The sequence below is a fragment of the Neoarius graeffei genome, chromosome 20, assembly GCF_027579695.1.
Source record: "Neoarius graeffei isolate fNeoGra1 chromosome 20, fNeoGra1.pri, whole genome shotgun sequence".
Lineage (NCBI taxonomy): Eukaryota > Metazoa > Chordata > Actinopteri > Siluriformes > Ariidae > Neoarius > Neoarius graeffei.
In genome coordinates this window covers 66,562,821-66,576,382 of record NC_083588.1, presented here as the reverse complement: position 1 = coordinate 66,576,382, position 13,562 = coordinate 66,562,821, and the positions used below count along the sequence as shown (strand labels likewise).

General features: G+C 43.1%; 2 protein-coding genes across 5 annotated transcripts in view; one reads left to right on the top strand and one right to left on the bottom strand.

Moving 5' to 3' along the window:
* Window positions 1–517: 517 nt before the first annotated feature.
* unc119.2 (unc-119 lipid binding chaperone B homolog 2) overlaps window positions 518–13,562 on the top strand; it is a 19,766-nt gene continuing 6,721 nt past the window's right edge. The window contains exons 1-6 of one of the 4 annotated variants that reach the window (XM_060902345.1): window positions 518–750; window positions 1,555–1,753; window positions 11,319–11,661; window positions 12,419–12,532; window positions 13,225–13,315; window positions 13,480–13,562. The exon at window positions 13,480–13,562 is cut by the window's right edge and continues 90 nt beyond it. In XM_060902345.1, coding sequence (XP_060758328.1) covers window positions 11,367–11,661; window positions 12,419–12,532; window positions 13,225–13,315; window positions 13,480–13,562 — 583 coding nt within the window. In that variant the 5' untranslated portion in view covers window positions 518–750; window positions 1,555–1,753; window positions 11,319–11,366. Of the gene's footprint in view, window positions 751–1,505; window positions 1,754–10,148; window positions 10,512–11,190; window positions 11,662–12,418; window positions 12,533–13,224; window positions 13,316–13,479 lie in introns of those variants that run through there. The other 3 variants (XM_060902346.1, XM_060902348.1, XM_060902344.1) reach the window with 3 other exon arrangements.
* Window positions 4,999–7,249, bottom strand: si:ch73-248e21.5 (mucin-2). Its single transcript, XM_060902343.1, has 2 exons — window positions 7,075–7,249; window positions 4,999–6,891 (listed from the first exon to the last, which is right to left on the bottom strand). The coding sequence occupies exon 2, from the start codon at window positions 6,881–6,883 to the stop codon at window positions 5,423–5,425; it is 1,461 nt and encodes a 486-aa protein (XP_060758326.1). The 5' UTR covers window positions 6,884–6,891; window positions 7,075–7,249; the 3' UTR covers window positions 4,999–5,422.

Genomic DNA, 13,562 nt, shown 5'->3' with positions numbered 1-13,562 from the left:
GTTCACGTTGGATTTTAACGTGCTAAAGAGCTCAGGGTTGAACTTGATCACAGCTCTTAAATCCCCTCCCCCCTCCCCCCAGTGTGTTTGATGTCATGGTCAGGACTTTAAATATGGTATTAGCTCATCGAGTGCGGTTTGAGACATGCTGGTAATTTTACAGCTTCTGCATGTCTTCCTGTTAGTTTATCAGCACAGAATAAGAGAAACACGCAACTCGGCCATTTCCTCTTTCACAGTGTTCCTTTCACAAACAGACACGTTTCTGCGTCCGCTCTCTAATACTCAAACACTCCTGAGGTCATGAATTCAATCAAATCTAATCCAAGTGTGTTGCAATGTCACTACTGATGATGGGTTTATTTTCATGGTTTAAAGTCAAACTGTTTACTTTTAAGAAGAAGAAGAAGAAACCTTTGTCTCACGCATGCTCAAGCACAGTGAAATTCATCCTCTGCATTTAACCCATCTGAAGCAGTGAACACACACACACACACTCAGAGCAGTGGGCAGCCACACCAGAGCGCCCGGGGAGCAGTCAGGGGTTCAGTACCTCGCTCAAGGGCACTTCAGCCTAAGGCCGCCCCACGTCAACCTACTGCATGTCTTTGGACTGTGGGGGAAACCGGAGCACCCGGAGGAAACCCACGCGGACACGGGGAGAACATGCAAACTCCACACAGAAAGGCCCTCGCCGGCCACGGGGCTCAAACCCGGACCTTCTTGCTGTGAGGCGACAGCTGCTGTAACGTAAGTAACAACAGGAAGGAACTTGTTTCGCAAACATTCACAACACGAACAGATAAAGAGAACGTCATGTCACTGTTTATTTAAAAAAGTAATGACAATCAATGACAAACAGCTGAGGCGTAAGAGGAATAAAACACTGGACTAGGACATAAAACATTTCATCCAACAGTCTTACGCCCACCCAGGCCACATTTTGAGACCTACTATAATGTATACACACTGGCCAATTTATTAGGAACCCATACACATCTGCTCCAATCAGGTGGCACAAGTCAAGAGGTTCAGTAAAAGAAGTTCAGATCAGACATCAGACTGTGAATAATGTGATGTCAGTGACTGTGACTGTGAGACAGTTGTTGATGCCAGACAGGACAGGATGGGGTGGGTGAGTTTCAGACACTGGTGATCTGTTGGGATTTTCGCAGATACATCTCGAGAGTTTACGTAGAAAGACATGAAAATAAACTAAAACTCCCAGTGAGAGGGGAAACACCTGGTTCCTCAGTGAGGTGCTCTGAGCTATCGAACGGTTTTTACCCAGATTTAGAACGAGGTTGTGAAGGATTGGTTTGGTGAGTGCATCTGAAAAGAAACACATTGTGAAAGTAATATCTTTTGTTCCTCTTCTGTACATTTCTGATAGGAAGTACTATTCAATAACTTTCATCCATTTCAGCAGTGGTGCAGTTTACAGAAACCACAACAGCACCACGGAAATAAGGTCTCTCAGGCTCCATGTGGATGTGACAACACTTACTGCATACTGTTTTCGTTTTGTTTTTCCCAAATTTCTCCTGAATGTAGTCACAGCCAGTTCCCACCCACCAGACAGCTCTCTCCAATCACGTCACAGATTCCAACCAGGGAGGGCGAAGGTTATCGTGCCCTTCCTCCAACAGATGTGAAACCAGCCTACTGCATCTTTTGGAACTGCTGCTCATACAGAGTTGGGGGCGGGGCAACAGACATGGAGGAAAGCGCTATCTACCCACTTCCATGCAAGGTATGATCAAAAAGTCACAGGACTGTTCCCTTCATGAATAAACAGAGTGTGGTGAGGTCAGGCACCTGCAGTAGGAGTGAGCGAGCAGTGACTCTCGTTCTTGTGACAACGAGTACACGCTCATTTGCAATTTGTGCAACATGCAGGAATTTGTAATCAGCAACAGAGAGCCTTGAAATGCTTCAGCAGGCCTATGGCAGTGAGCTGGGTGAGGTGTTGTGATTGGCACTGGCGCTTCAGTCGGGGCAGGAGGTCACTGAAGGACGACGTTCTGCTCCTCCTGACACCTGAATGCCACTGAAACACCTCAACCAGCTCAGTGCATCATCGCCGTCGGCTTGCTGAAGCATTTCCAGGGTCTCCATTGCTGATCCTTGGAGTTTGACAAAGAGTTTGATGTTTGCATCAAATGTACACGTGCACATTATCACAAAAGTGCATATACCACAGGTCCCGAGAGTTACTACTCGCTCCTACTGCACGTGCATCACCGTGCTGCGCTCCGTTCACTCCCAAGACGAACAATCCCAGAACTTTTTGATTGTACCTCGTATGCCCAAGCTCACAGACGCCTATGATTGGCTAGCATCCCTGTAATTGACAGGGCAGAGAGAATGCTCCATCCCTTCCTCCCTCACAGCACCTTACTGAGCTCTCAGCTATGGAAGGGTGTGGCTTCAAACAAACTAGAACTTGTGATCTCTTATGACAGGGCCAATGCTTTTCTGTTGTGCCACTCGGGAGCCCGAGGCGTGTTTTTACTTGTTAGATTGTGATATTGTGATTAACATGGCGGTGTGGGGAGAAAAGGTGAGCTGGTTTTGACTTTATGTAAATTAGCTGCATCACAGTGACCAATCAGACAGACTGAACGGCCACCAGCTCGACGTCATGGATGAAAAAATGAATAACTGCTGCATCCTTCTTCAAACTCCGACACACATTACGGTTCATTCGGAGTGTTTCACCTCTGTGTCACGGGCGATTGCTCTAAGACAGCGAGGGAGGCTCAGCCTCCTCTAAAAATGACGAACATCGTGTATGATGAATTGCGCTAGGCTTATGTTATAGCCGACCTTATAACATTGCTATTTCAGATCCAGAATCATAGAAATATATGTGCTCAACCCAACTACAGTACGAAATCATTCCGTTATAACTTTCCCCAGTTCGCCTAATGTGTGCGTGAGTTTTTCCCCCTCGTGACAGCGCGATGCAGCCCAGACTCAGTGCACTTCAATGGCATTTGGGAGCTCTGCGCTTTCAATCTCAAAATGCAAGACAGTTATTGGACAAATACTGCGAAAATGCCCACCCACCGGACTCCCAGCCTCACAGTGGGAGGGACATGGCAAAGCTTTCCACGAGGAGACTGGTGATTGGTGAAAGTGGCCGGATATTTTCTTTGATTGACAGCTCGTTTCAAATATAGACAGGCAGCGGTGAATTTCAGTCCCATGCGGATTCGCAAGTGCTGTGGTGTATTGTAAGAGATCAGCTTACATTTCGATTTCATTCATTACATACGGTTTCTACCAGCTTTTTTAGTTTGTATATATTTTCATTGTAAATAAAGTGTAAATATAGTGTTGTCAAGTTTGCTATCTTAGTTCCAGAAATTTTGTTTATTTGAGTGACTGAACTTGAACTTGAGGGGGCTAGTCAGCTAGCAAGAAAGCTGCGCACGGATGCCAAGCATTGCTGATTTAATTTTGGCGAAGCCATTTGCCAGTCTTCCTTTCGAGGAAAAAATTAAAATTAAAGAGCAGGGTAGACCAACGCCTCAAATTGACTTGGTGAAAAAGGTAGGGAATAATACTCGTTCCTTTCAGCTCTCCTGGTACGAGAAAGTGAATTGGCTAACAGCAAGTGACCCACATCAACAACAGTAAATAGGCTACTTTAGTAATATGTCATGGATGGACCAAAAATATGGAATCTATTTAAAATGTTTATGCTGAGTATATTATATTGGAATATATGTTTTTCTGGATATGAATTAAACACAGCTACAATTTGGAAAACATTTTTAAACAAGAACACAGCCGAGAACATTTCACACTACAGACCTGGATTAAAAGTGAAGGGTTATCAAAATTGTCAATAAAACATTTCTCAGTCAAAATAAGTAAAATATAGGGAAAGTGTCATTGAATGAAATGTGTGGCCCCCAGCTCTATGTTTGGCTCCCCAAGGTCAGTGCTTGTGCCGATTCCAGAACACTCTGCTGTTACTGCTGAGGTTCCTGACAAAGAGCTGCTTTCAATAATGATCAATTTTTAAACAACATGCCACAATTTTAAAATATAAAATGTTAAAATATACCCCCCCCCCACCATCATGTATATTGGACAGTAGGCTAATGGGCCAAAAGAACCTGTTATTTCAGTTTGTGACCCTGCCAACAATCAGCCAGATCAGAGGCAAGAGTATGGGCAAAATTGATGTTTTTCTTTTAAAATCTGGAAATATCGTAACCGACCAGCCTCCCCTGTTTGAAAGACTACCAGCTGCCACTGCTCTGTGTGTATTTATAGATTTATAAAGGACTGTTTTAATTAGACATTGGAGCAGGAATGTGTCTGATTGGATGATGCTGTAAAAAGATTTTTTTTAAATAATAAGAGCGTCAATGATGGCGTAGCTAGCTCCAGCCCCGTCTAGTCCAGAAAGAACGATCTAAAGTGGGTCACCTTGCGCAATAAATGTTGCAAACTATATACACTACATACAAGTTACATATAGAAGCGATATCCACCCTAGGAATCCCGACCTATTTACCAGAAAGAATCCAAAATGGCGAGGAATTGATTGAGAAGAAGCGATTTTTGTTGAACTGCTCATCAAGGCTTAATTAGTCCATAACTTCATTAATAATTGTAATAAAGCAAATCTGGGTAGAAATTCTATGCACCCTAGGTCCCCCTACCTTCATGCCAGAAAGTATCAAAATCGGTGAAGAATTGAAAGAGAAGAAGCGATTTTCATGAAATGTGGATGACGCCGGACAGACGGACATGATGGGATAAGATCGGCCTGTCGGCCACATGAGATAATAATCCAGGGTTTTTTTAAAGTTCAGAACTCAGAATATCTTTTCAGATGTACCTTTACGAGAGCAGCAATCTGGAATCAGCTACAATTCAGTGATTGACAGGTTGACGCCCCTTAATCACATGATGTGCATTCTGATGCATTTGAATCTTGATGTATTATGTAAAACTGAATATCAAACACACACACGGTTATTTACATACAATTTATTCAATCAAGCACAAATATTCTTCTGAAGACATAACAGTAGGTGTGTGTGTGTGTGTGTGTGTGTGTGTGTGTGTGTGTGTGTGTGTGTGTGTGTGATTTTACACATCATGAAGCTGAATACACACATCGCACTCAGCACTGCGCCCTGTTCACTCCATAGTGCACTCTTCAGGCTGCTCTGTGGTTTGTATGTTGATTAACTCCCACAATGCACTGCAGGCAGAGTTTAAAATAATACTCTGTAGTGTGGCTGCGTGAGCCTGCGTGATCTTTCTAGGGAGTCAGGCGTAGAGCATTATTTTGGACACAGACTCATCCTTCTCACTTTTTCATTCCCTCTCTCTGTCTCCATCTCTCTGATTCTTTCCCTCTCTCAGTCTGTCTCTCTCGGCGTGTCTCTCTCCTTCACACTCCGTCCTCGTTGAGTTCACATCGTGTCTCCTCGTCGCGTCTCACTCTCCCCTTTGTGTACCAGAACTCCGTGATGTCCTTTAGCGTCACTGTCGGCTGGATCCACATGTCCTCCTCCGTCCCCGCCTGCCTCTCTCCGTTCGACCTCGTCCTCGCTTGTCTTGATCTGTTTCTTCTCTTGTTCTCCTCCACCGTGGCCCCGTCAGCGTACCAAAACTCCACTCTCTCCTCGGTGGATGAGTCTGGCTCTGCCCACAGGTTCTCTTTCTCTTTCACTGTTGGTCTATGTCCTTTTTTGTTCTTCTGTCTTTGTCCCCCAAATTTTGCCCTCTTTTTTGTGACAGACAGACGCACCCACAGGAACACGGTGAGGCCCAGAGAGATTGATGCGATCATCCCGAGAGTCCATAATGTGACGAAACAGACTAGCTTGGAGAAATGGCGAGGCTGAGATGATGAACCCTTGGTGAAGCAATTTGTCCACTGTGCTGTCTCCATCTCTGATGTGGGGACGTTCTTGGACATGGTGGTGTTGGTGCTCCAGGTGTCTTCAGTGTTTGTAGACCATGCTCCATCTCTCCAAGTCGTGTTATTGTACACATTTCCTTGAGTTGTTGTGAGAGCTTTGGTGTTCTCCTCTGTTTTCCAGTCCATCATCTCCATACTAGACACCAGCGGTTCCTCTGTGTTCTCTGTGGATCCGCTTGTAACTTGTGTAGAAAGGACTGGTGTTGCTGTTATCTTGATATGTCCTGATGTTCCAGTAGGTCTGATGGTGTCATCTGGAGGTGTTTGGTTTGTAGAAAGTATCTCCAGATAGGTTCCTGCTGTAGTTGGAGATGGACTTTGGTGGTCTGTTGTGCCATCACTTCCGTTGGTTAGTGTTACATCAGTCTCGTATGTTGAGTAAATCAGTGGCACCTTGCTGGTGTTTGCTTCATCAGTATCACTTGTTCTATCTTCTGTCCAACTCATCGATGTTGTTGTTTGGACATCAAGGTCCAGCTGGATGGATGTTCCAGATGTTGAGAACTCAGTCATCTCCTGAATGTTTATACTTGCGTTTTCAGGGCCAGTTCCTGTTTCTTGGTATTCCATGGCTACACTCGTGGTGTTTGTAGAGACAGCTGTCTCATTGAGACTCATGATGTTGTGGTGAGAGGTGCTGATGGTGTTGTTTCTTCTGTCGTCCTCCACCGAGCTTGTAGAGCCACTGAGCTCCAGCATGGATGTCAGAGGTGACGTCTGATCTGATAGCAACTCATCTGCTGACTCTGTTGTGGTCATCACATCCGTTGTTGCTGTTTCTGTCCTGACATCTTTGTTTGTTGTGAGGTTTTCAGACCTTGTGGAAACTTCCAGCTCCGGTGTGGTCAGAAGGTTTTCATGAAGAGCACAGAGGGTTAGAACCTGAGTGAACCAGACGGTTAGAGACACGATACTTGTCTTCATCATGATGTCTTCTAGAGAAGGGTTACAAACACAGACTGCAGTGAGAAATACTTCAGAGAAGCTACGGTTCTTCTACACTCTGAGAATTTTTTATTGAAACACACACGTGCGCGCGCACACACACACACACAAACACAAGAGGTTAAAAATAGTTAGAAATTGTGTGAAACCATATGGCATGCAGTTCTACTCACAGAAACTCTGAAACTCGGAACCAAACCGTCTCGTTCTCCGAAATGTCAGCGTCGTTCATTTGATCAAACAAAAAAGAAACACAAACACGAATGCGTCTCGTCTCCTCGTCTCTTCCTCTTTCTCCATGGTTTCCTCTTTTGCGCATGTATCTCTTGCCACAGATGCTTTCTGGGATACTTCACACCCCGGGCAGTCTCTAGGCGGAAATGACTGTTTGGTTGCCATGGCGACTGCTGAGGTGAGAGGTGTAGGGAGGATGTGGTATTGTGGCTCCGCCTCATTTCATCCGTCGGCCTCAGTGCAGAGGAAAAAGACACAGAGGTTTGAACATCCGGTTGACTCATAAATAAGAGAACAAAAATGCCTCAGGTCATGTAAGGTGGAGTGCAAAATTTTGTGCACCCTTTCCGCCCCCGTAACCCCCCCCCCCCCCCCCCCCCCCCGTATCGATTCACGAAACTGATTGACATTTTCATGAAACCGTGTTTGAATACGTTCTCATTGACTGAAGATCCTTACAGGAATAAGAAGTGGAACAAACATCATATTTGTATTTATTCAGAAATTCAGAAAAATAATTCAGAGAATACTGTAGAGTTACTGGAAGCACGCTGAAGATGATTATTTTCCTACAACAACACGTCCCCAGGTGCTTTATTCAGTCGTTCCGTCATCAGTCTCCTTCTATTCTCTCTTCTAGTTAATAAGACAAAAAAAGTTTGTTCTATCATGTTCCTGAGAAACTGTAAAGAAGAAGAAGTGTAAACTCCTCTGTCCTGAAGACATCAGAAAACTCAAACTCACAGCTTCACCTCTGACTGTGACACAGCGCTCACACTGGAGACTCCTTCCACAGACGATGCTCTTAAATTCATTAATTTACTCCATTTATTATCAGTGGAGCATCTGCTGGACACGCCCCTGTGAATGAGCTGTTGCTATAGAAACAATAACATATTAGAACAAGTGCATTAATGATAAATAAACCTGCACTACTGTCAGAGCTGCTGTTAGAGAGAATTAATCAACACTTTCTGACCAATCAGTTCAGAATGTTCAGCTTCATGGTGGAACTTCTCCCCCCCCCCCCCCCCTTTTTTAATTTTTCCTCCCCTTCCTCTCTTCCCCATATCTTATTATTTTTAGATTTGTATATGTAAATACTTAATTAATTTTATTTTATCTAGAAGTTTTCCTCTGTTTCTTTTCTCTGTTTATCTGTAATGATGCTGCTGGAATCATAATTTCCCTGAGGGAACCCTCCCAAAGGGATCAATAAAGTTTTATCTAATCTAATCTAATCTAATCTAATCTAATCTAATCTAATCTAATCTAATCTAATCTAATCTAATCTAATCAATCAGGTGTATGTGTGACATCCTGGAATGAGATGCTGATTAATTATAAATTTCCATCTCACACACACACACACAGAGAGAGAGAGAGAGAGAGGAAGTTAATCTACATCCACATGACCCCTGTTTTAGGGAGGAGGTCTACAGGAAGTGGTTTCGTTGACCGCTGCTTTAATGCTGCTGTTGTTTTTGATGGGTGTTCTCACTTTTTGAGAAATATATTTAAAAAAAACCTGAGGCTGTACATGAGGTCATGACTATAGATTTCTCTGAACTCATACTGAAACTGGAGTGATTCAGTTTGTCCTGCGAATGCAGCAGAAACCTCCTGCAGTCTACTGAAGAACATTAATAACTGCAGGATATGTCTGTGTCCCATGGTGATATATATATATACACTTGAATGCAAAAGTTTGCACCCCCATGGGTTTTGAATGGAGACTGTGATGAGGTTAAGAATGAACCGTGACTGTTATGACACGATGATCTGGAGCTATGCAGGTTCCTCTGTTCCTCTGTTACTCCTTTTCCAAAAACAGGGAATGGGTTCCTTTCTGATTCATGCACCAAAAACAGCTAAAACATGATTAGAGATGATTATAAATGCTTATAAACTATTTATAAATGAGAAAATATTTATATCACATTCAGAATTCAGAACAAATGTTTAAACTGACACCATTTTGATTTCATGATGAACATCTGAACATGCTGTCACGTCTACACCAGAACCCCCTCTGAACTCCACCTCCCAGAACACACCACGGCCTAAGAACATGGCGGCCATGGACTACAGCTCCCACCAAGCACACTTGCCGTCATGTTCACAGTCACCTGGACTCGGTCACTAACACGGTACTGGAGCACAGTCATGACACACAGGGAGAGACTTGGTCAGAGACAGACGTGCTGGCTGTTACTGCTGCTCTGCTTTTTCATCTTCTGCTTCATGGCTTCTTCTGCTTTTTGATTCTGCTTCAGTATTGAGTTTACTGAGCATCTGACCTTCTGTCTGTACTTGATTTCAATTTCTGTGTCATGTTTTGGACTTGAATGAGAGAGAGAGAGAGAGAGAGTATGTTCTGAACAGACCCCTTTTTAGGAACCCCTGACCAAAGAGACTCCTTAAAGCATATATGCAGAACCATGGCCTCACTTTTTGTTTATAAATGCCTTGAGACTTCAAGAACGGCACAGGAATAGTTTTAAGCATTAACAATAAATCTAATATAGTAATTTTTACGATTAAAGTGATTTATACAGGTAGCGGTCTGAGTGAATGACCTTGATGTCCGTAACACCACAGCAGGAAGTCTATCGGTCTCATCGCCATTTCCGCTATACTAAAACACAGAGCTGACTGCAACTCCGATCCTCCATTTTGAGCTAATTTATCACCATGACACATAGATGTGTTGCTGGTCGGTGCAGCAACACGACAGAAGGTGGATTTACGTTGCATTCATGGCCCAAGAATGTTCAAACTGCAAAGATTTGGATGCGTTTTGCGAGAAGTTCACGGGCACATTGGGCGCCTACGAAGTGGTCTCTCCTCTGCTCTGCACATTTTACTGAAGACTTGTACGAGACCTCTGATCTGTTGAGGAGCGTTGGCTATAAGCCTGTACTGAAAGAGGGTGCAGTACCAACATTTAAAGAAAAAAAACAAGAAAAGGAAAGTATTTATTTATTTTATTTTATTTTTTAAAGGAAAGTGAGTTTAGTTGCACCAGTTCTCCCGGAGTGAGCCGAGGGTTGTTGGTAAAACCCGGGATGGAACGGGATGTGACATATCACTCAGGCAGTGACCTCCCCGCAGTTGTTGCTAAAACCGGTGACATCCCATTCCGTCCTGGGTTTTAGTAATTGCCTGAGCCGAGCAGTAATGGCGGAGGACTCAGTAATGGAGAAAATGGAGAATGAGTGAAGCAGCAGTCTGATTTCTAAACTGGATATCGCTGCCATCTCACCCTTACGTGGAAGAAGCGAATGAACAGAGAACTGAACGAACAACTGAAAGTCAGATTGTTTTAAAACAATCGGCAACAAGATCAGCCTTCAAGAAGCGAGAACACAGACGGGTAAGCTCAGACTCTCATTTGGATACAAAAACAACTCGTTGTTTCCCTACATTTGGATTAATCCATGTAACTTGTATTGTGTGTTTAAGTTAGCGGTATAAGATTATTTAATTTGCTTCAGAATGTGATTGTCTCAGTTCATCTGATTATTTAATGAGCCTTTTACGTTTTATCAGTGAAAATGCACGCATGTACATGTATGTTGCACAAGTTATAACACCCATCCTGTTTTAATGAGAGTCAACCCACAATCAATGAAGTCAAATCAGTCTTAGTTGAGCGAGTCGGTAACGCCATTTCTTACTTTCACCATAAATTTTTATTTATATGACTTCGTCAAAGGCCTCGGCCTTAAAACCAGTTCCTGCTGTGATGTCACGCGCTCAGGGCTGGCTGGCTCAGCTCCAATACAAACTTGGCGGTTGATTTTAACTCTCAAATATATTTTTTATTCCCATTTATGCAGCATACAAGAGTCAAGGATGGAGATACTCTCCACTCAGAAATGTATTTAAAAATAAAGGCTCTGCTTATCTGCTTTAAGGAACCTTTCTTTTTTTTAATAAAGTGTAGAAGATGAATGTAACTATCATGGTGTGTTTTCGATTTTCTCTCTCCGTCACTGTGTTTTGGTTTTTGTCCTCTGCAGGCTGCCGTAGCTGCTGTGGTGGTTAATTAGGGATTGGCTCGGATTAGAGGTATGAGAACTTTAATCCATTTAAATCACAGAGACGGTGTGTGTGTGTGTGTGTGTGTGTGTGTGTGTGTGTGTGTGTGTGTGTGTGTACCTTTATTCCCAACTCCGAGGTCCAGAGACGAGACACAACGCTGGGTGCAGTGACGGAGACATGAGACATGGACAGTGAGGAGGAGAAGGAGCGTGAGATGTCTCCTGAGAGACAGGAGGAGAGCCAGGAGACAGAGGATGAGGCTGGAGATGTGATGGGACAGAAGGAGGACAAAGAAGATGAGGAGGACGAGGAGAGAGGAGACATGATGGGACAGATGAAGGACATGGAGGAGTGGAACGGGATTCTTTTGGATGGTGTTACTGAGAGGACCCGAGAAGACAGCATGGTGGTGGTGGACTGGAAGCCTGGTGACCCCGTGACCCCTCAGTACGTCCTCACACTGGCGAGATACACACAAGGTGAGCACAGTGTCCACTTTACGACAGATAAACTCGGCTAAATGTCCTTAATTAATGTCCTGATATTTGTTTTTGGACATTGTTAGCTCATGTTGCTAATGAGTAATTGAAGTGTATAGCCTCCAGTTTAGCATGGAGCACTAAATATATGTGTGTGTGTGTGTGTGTGTGTGTGTGTGTGTGTGTGTGTGTGTGTGTGTGTATAAAAATATGAATCTATTTCAGTATAAATGATGTTATTGAGATGTGGAAGTTGAGGTTTGTGATGATCACTGGCAGACTCAGGGCCACAGCGTCCCTTTAGTTAAAAAAAAAATAAACAGAGTGAAAGTGCCCCCTAGGTGCCCTTTCAGTCAATAACCCATGATAAAGTGCTCTCTAGGCTTTTGCTAAGTGTGAGAAAATGTGAAGTGCCCTCTAGGGTGGTCTTCCAGTGTATGTGATGCAGTGACCTACAGTGTTCCACTACATGTGAGGAACTGTGATAAAGTGCCTTCAAGGCTGCCACAATATGTGACATGATGAAGTTCCTCCTGAAGGGATCTCAGTGGAGGATGTGTGATACTGTGCCCCAAAGGCTTTCACTGTGTAAGAAAGTGTGATGGGAAGCATGCCCTCCAGGTGCCTCGACAATAGGCGGTAAAATACATATTTTATGTGGGTATTCATCAATAGGATGAATACCCACATAAAATATATATTTTTGTATCAAACACAACACACACACACACAGTTTGACCTGATGAATGTTCTGTAGATTATCTTTGCTCTCCGGAGGACAACATCTACAACATCCGCTTCTCCCGCTTCAAAATCCGAGACCTGGAGCACGGATCCGTCATCCTGGACCTGAAACGACACTGTCCAACAGGTGTGTGTGTGTGTGGGGGGGGGGGGGGGGGGGTGTCAGTAGATCTGGAGCCTGGAATACTGAGTATTTTATTTTAAAAAAAAAATATAATAAATTTATTTCCCAGTCAAATTTATTTCTCTACAGCAGCACATTTACTAAGATACTTGATACTAAGAATTTCTAGAAACTAGAAAATAAAACAATCTAATTGAGATTAAAAAAACATACACAGAAAGAAGCAATAAAAGAATGTATTAAATAGAAGAGATAATAGTCAATTGGATTTTTCATATTAAAAAATATTTTTATTTATAAAAATAAATTGAAAAAAATTATGAACAAATATTTAACATGAAAAACTATTTAAAAAATAAAGTTTACAATTTCAAAAATTTAGTACAAAAAAATTTTGTCATCAGCTGCAGTCTGAAATAATTATTCATCTCTCTCATAATTATTATTTTTACATATTTAATCAAAAGATTTCACGATGTCCATAATTTATCACAATATCAATATTATACTGTCACATCACCCAGCCCTGAGTCCAGCTTTAACACAGTTTGAACACATTGTAACCTGGTGGGTGGAGTCTAGTCGGTGGCGCCTGGTGGGTGGGGCCTAGGAAAGAGAGAAAGATGTTATCCCCCATTTACCATCATCTTCTCTGACCACAACTTACTGAGGTTTTCTCTCTCTCTCTCTTTCAGAAATTAAAGATGTAGTGGAAACAGAAGCAGGACGTTTTATTCAGTATCATTTCACACCTTCTTTTCTGAACCTGAGAGAAATCGGAGCCACGTACGTCTCATCTTCATTTTTAAACTCAGACTGAGAGTTTGACTGAGAAGTACAGCTGCATTATAACCTAACACTGCTGGTGTGCGCACGTGTGTGTGTGTGTGTGTGTGTGTGTGTGTGTGTGTGTGTGTGTGTGTGTGTGTGTGTGTGTGTGCGTGTGTCAGCCTGGAGTTTACAGTGGGCAGTAAAGCAGTGAACAATTTCCGACTCATTGAGAGACACTATTTCAGAGAGCTGCTGCTGAAGA

Bases quoted from the DNA above. Each gene is read 5' to 3' on its own strand.
- si:ch73-248e21.5 (XM_060902343.1), bottom strand. From the start codon at position 6,883: ATGATGAAGACAAGTATCGTGTCTCTAACCGTCTGGTTCACTCAGGTT.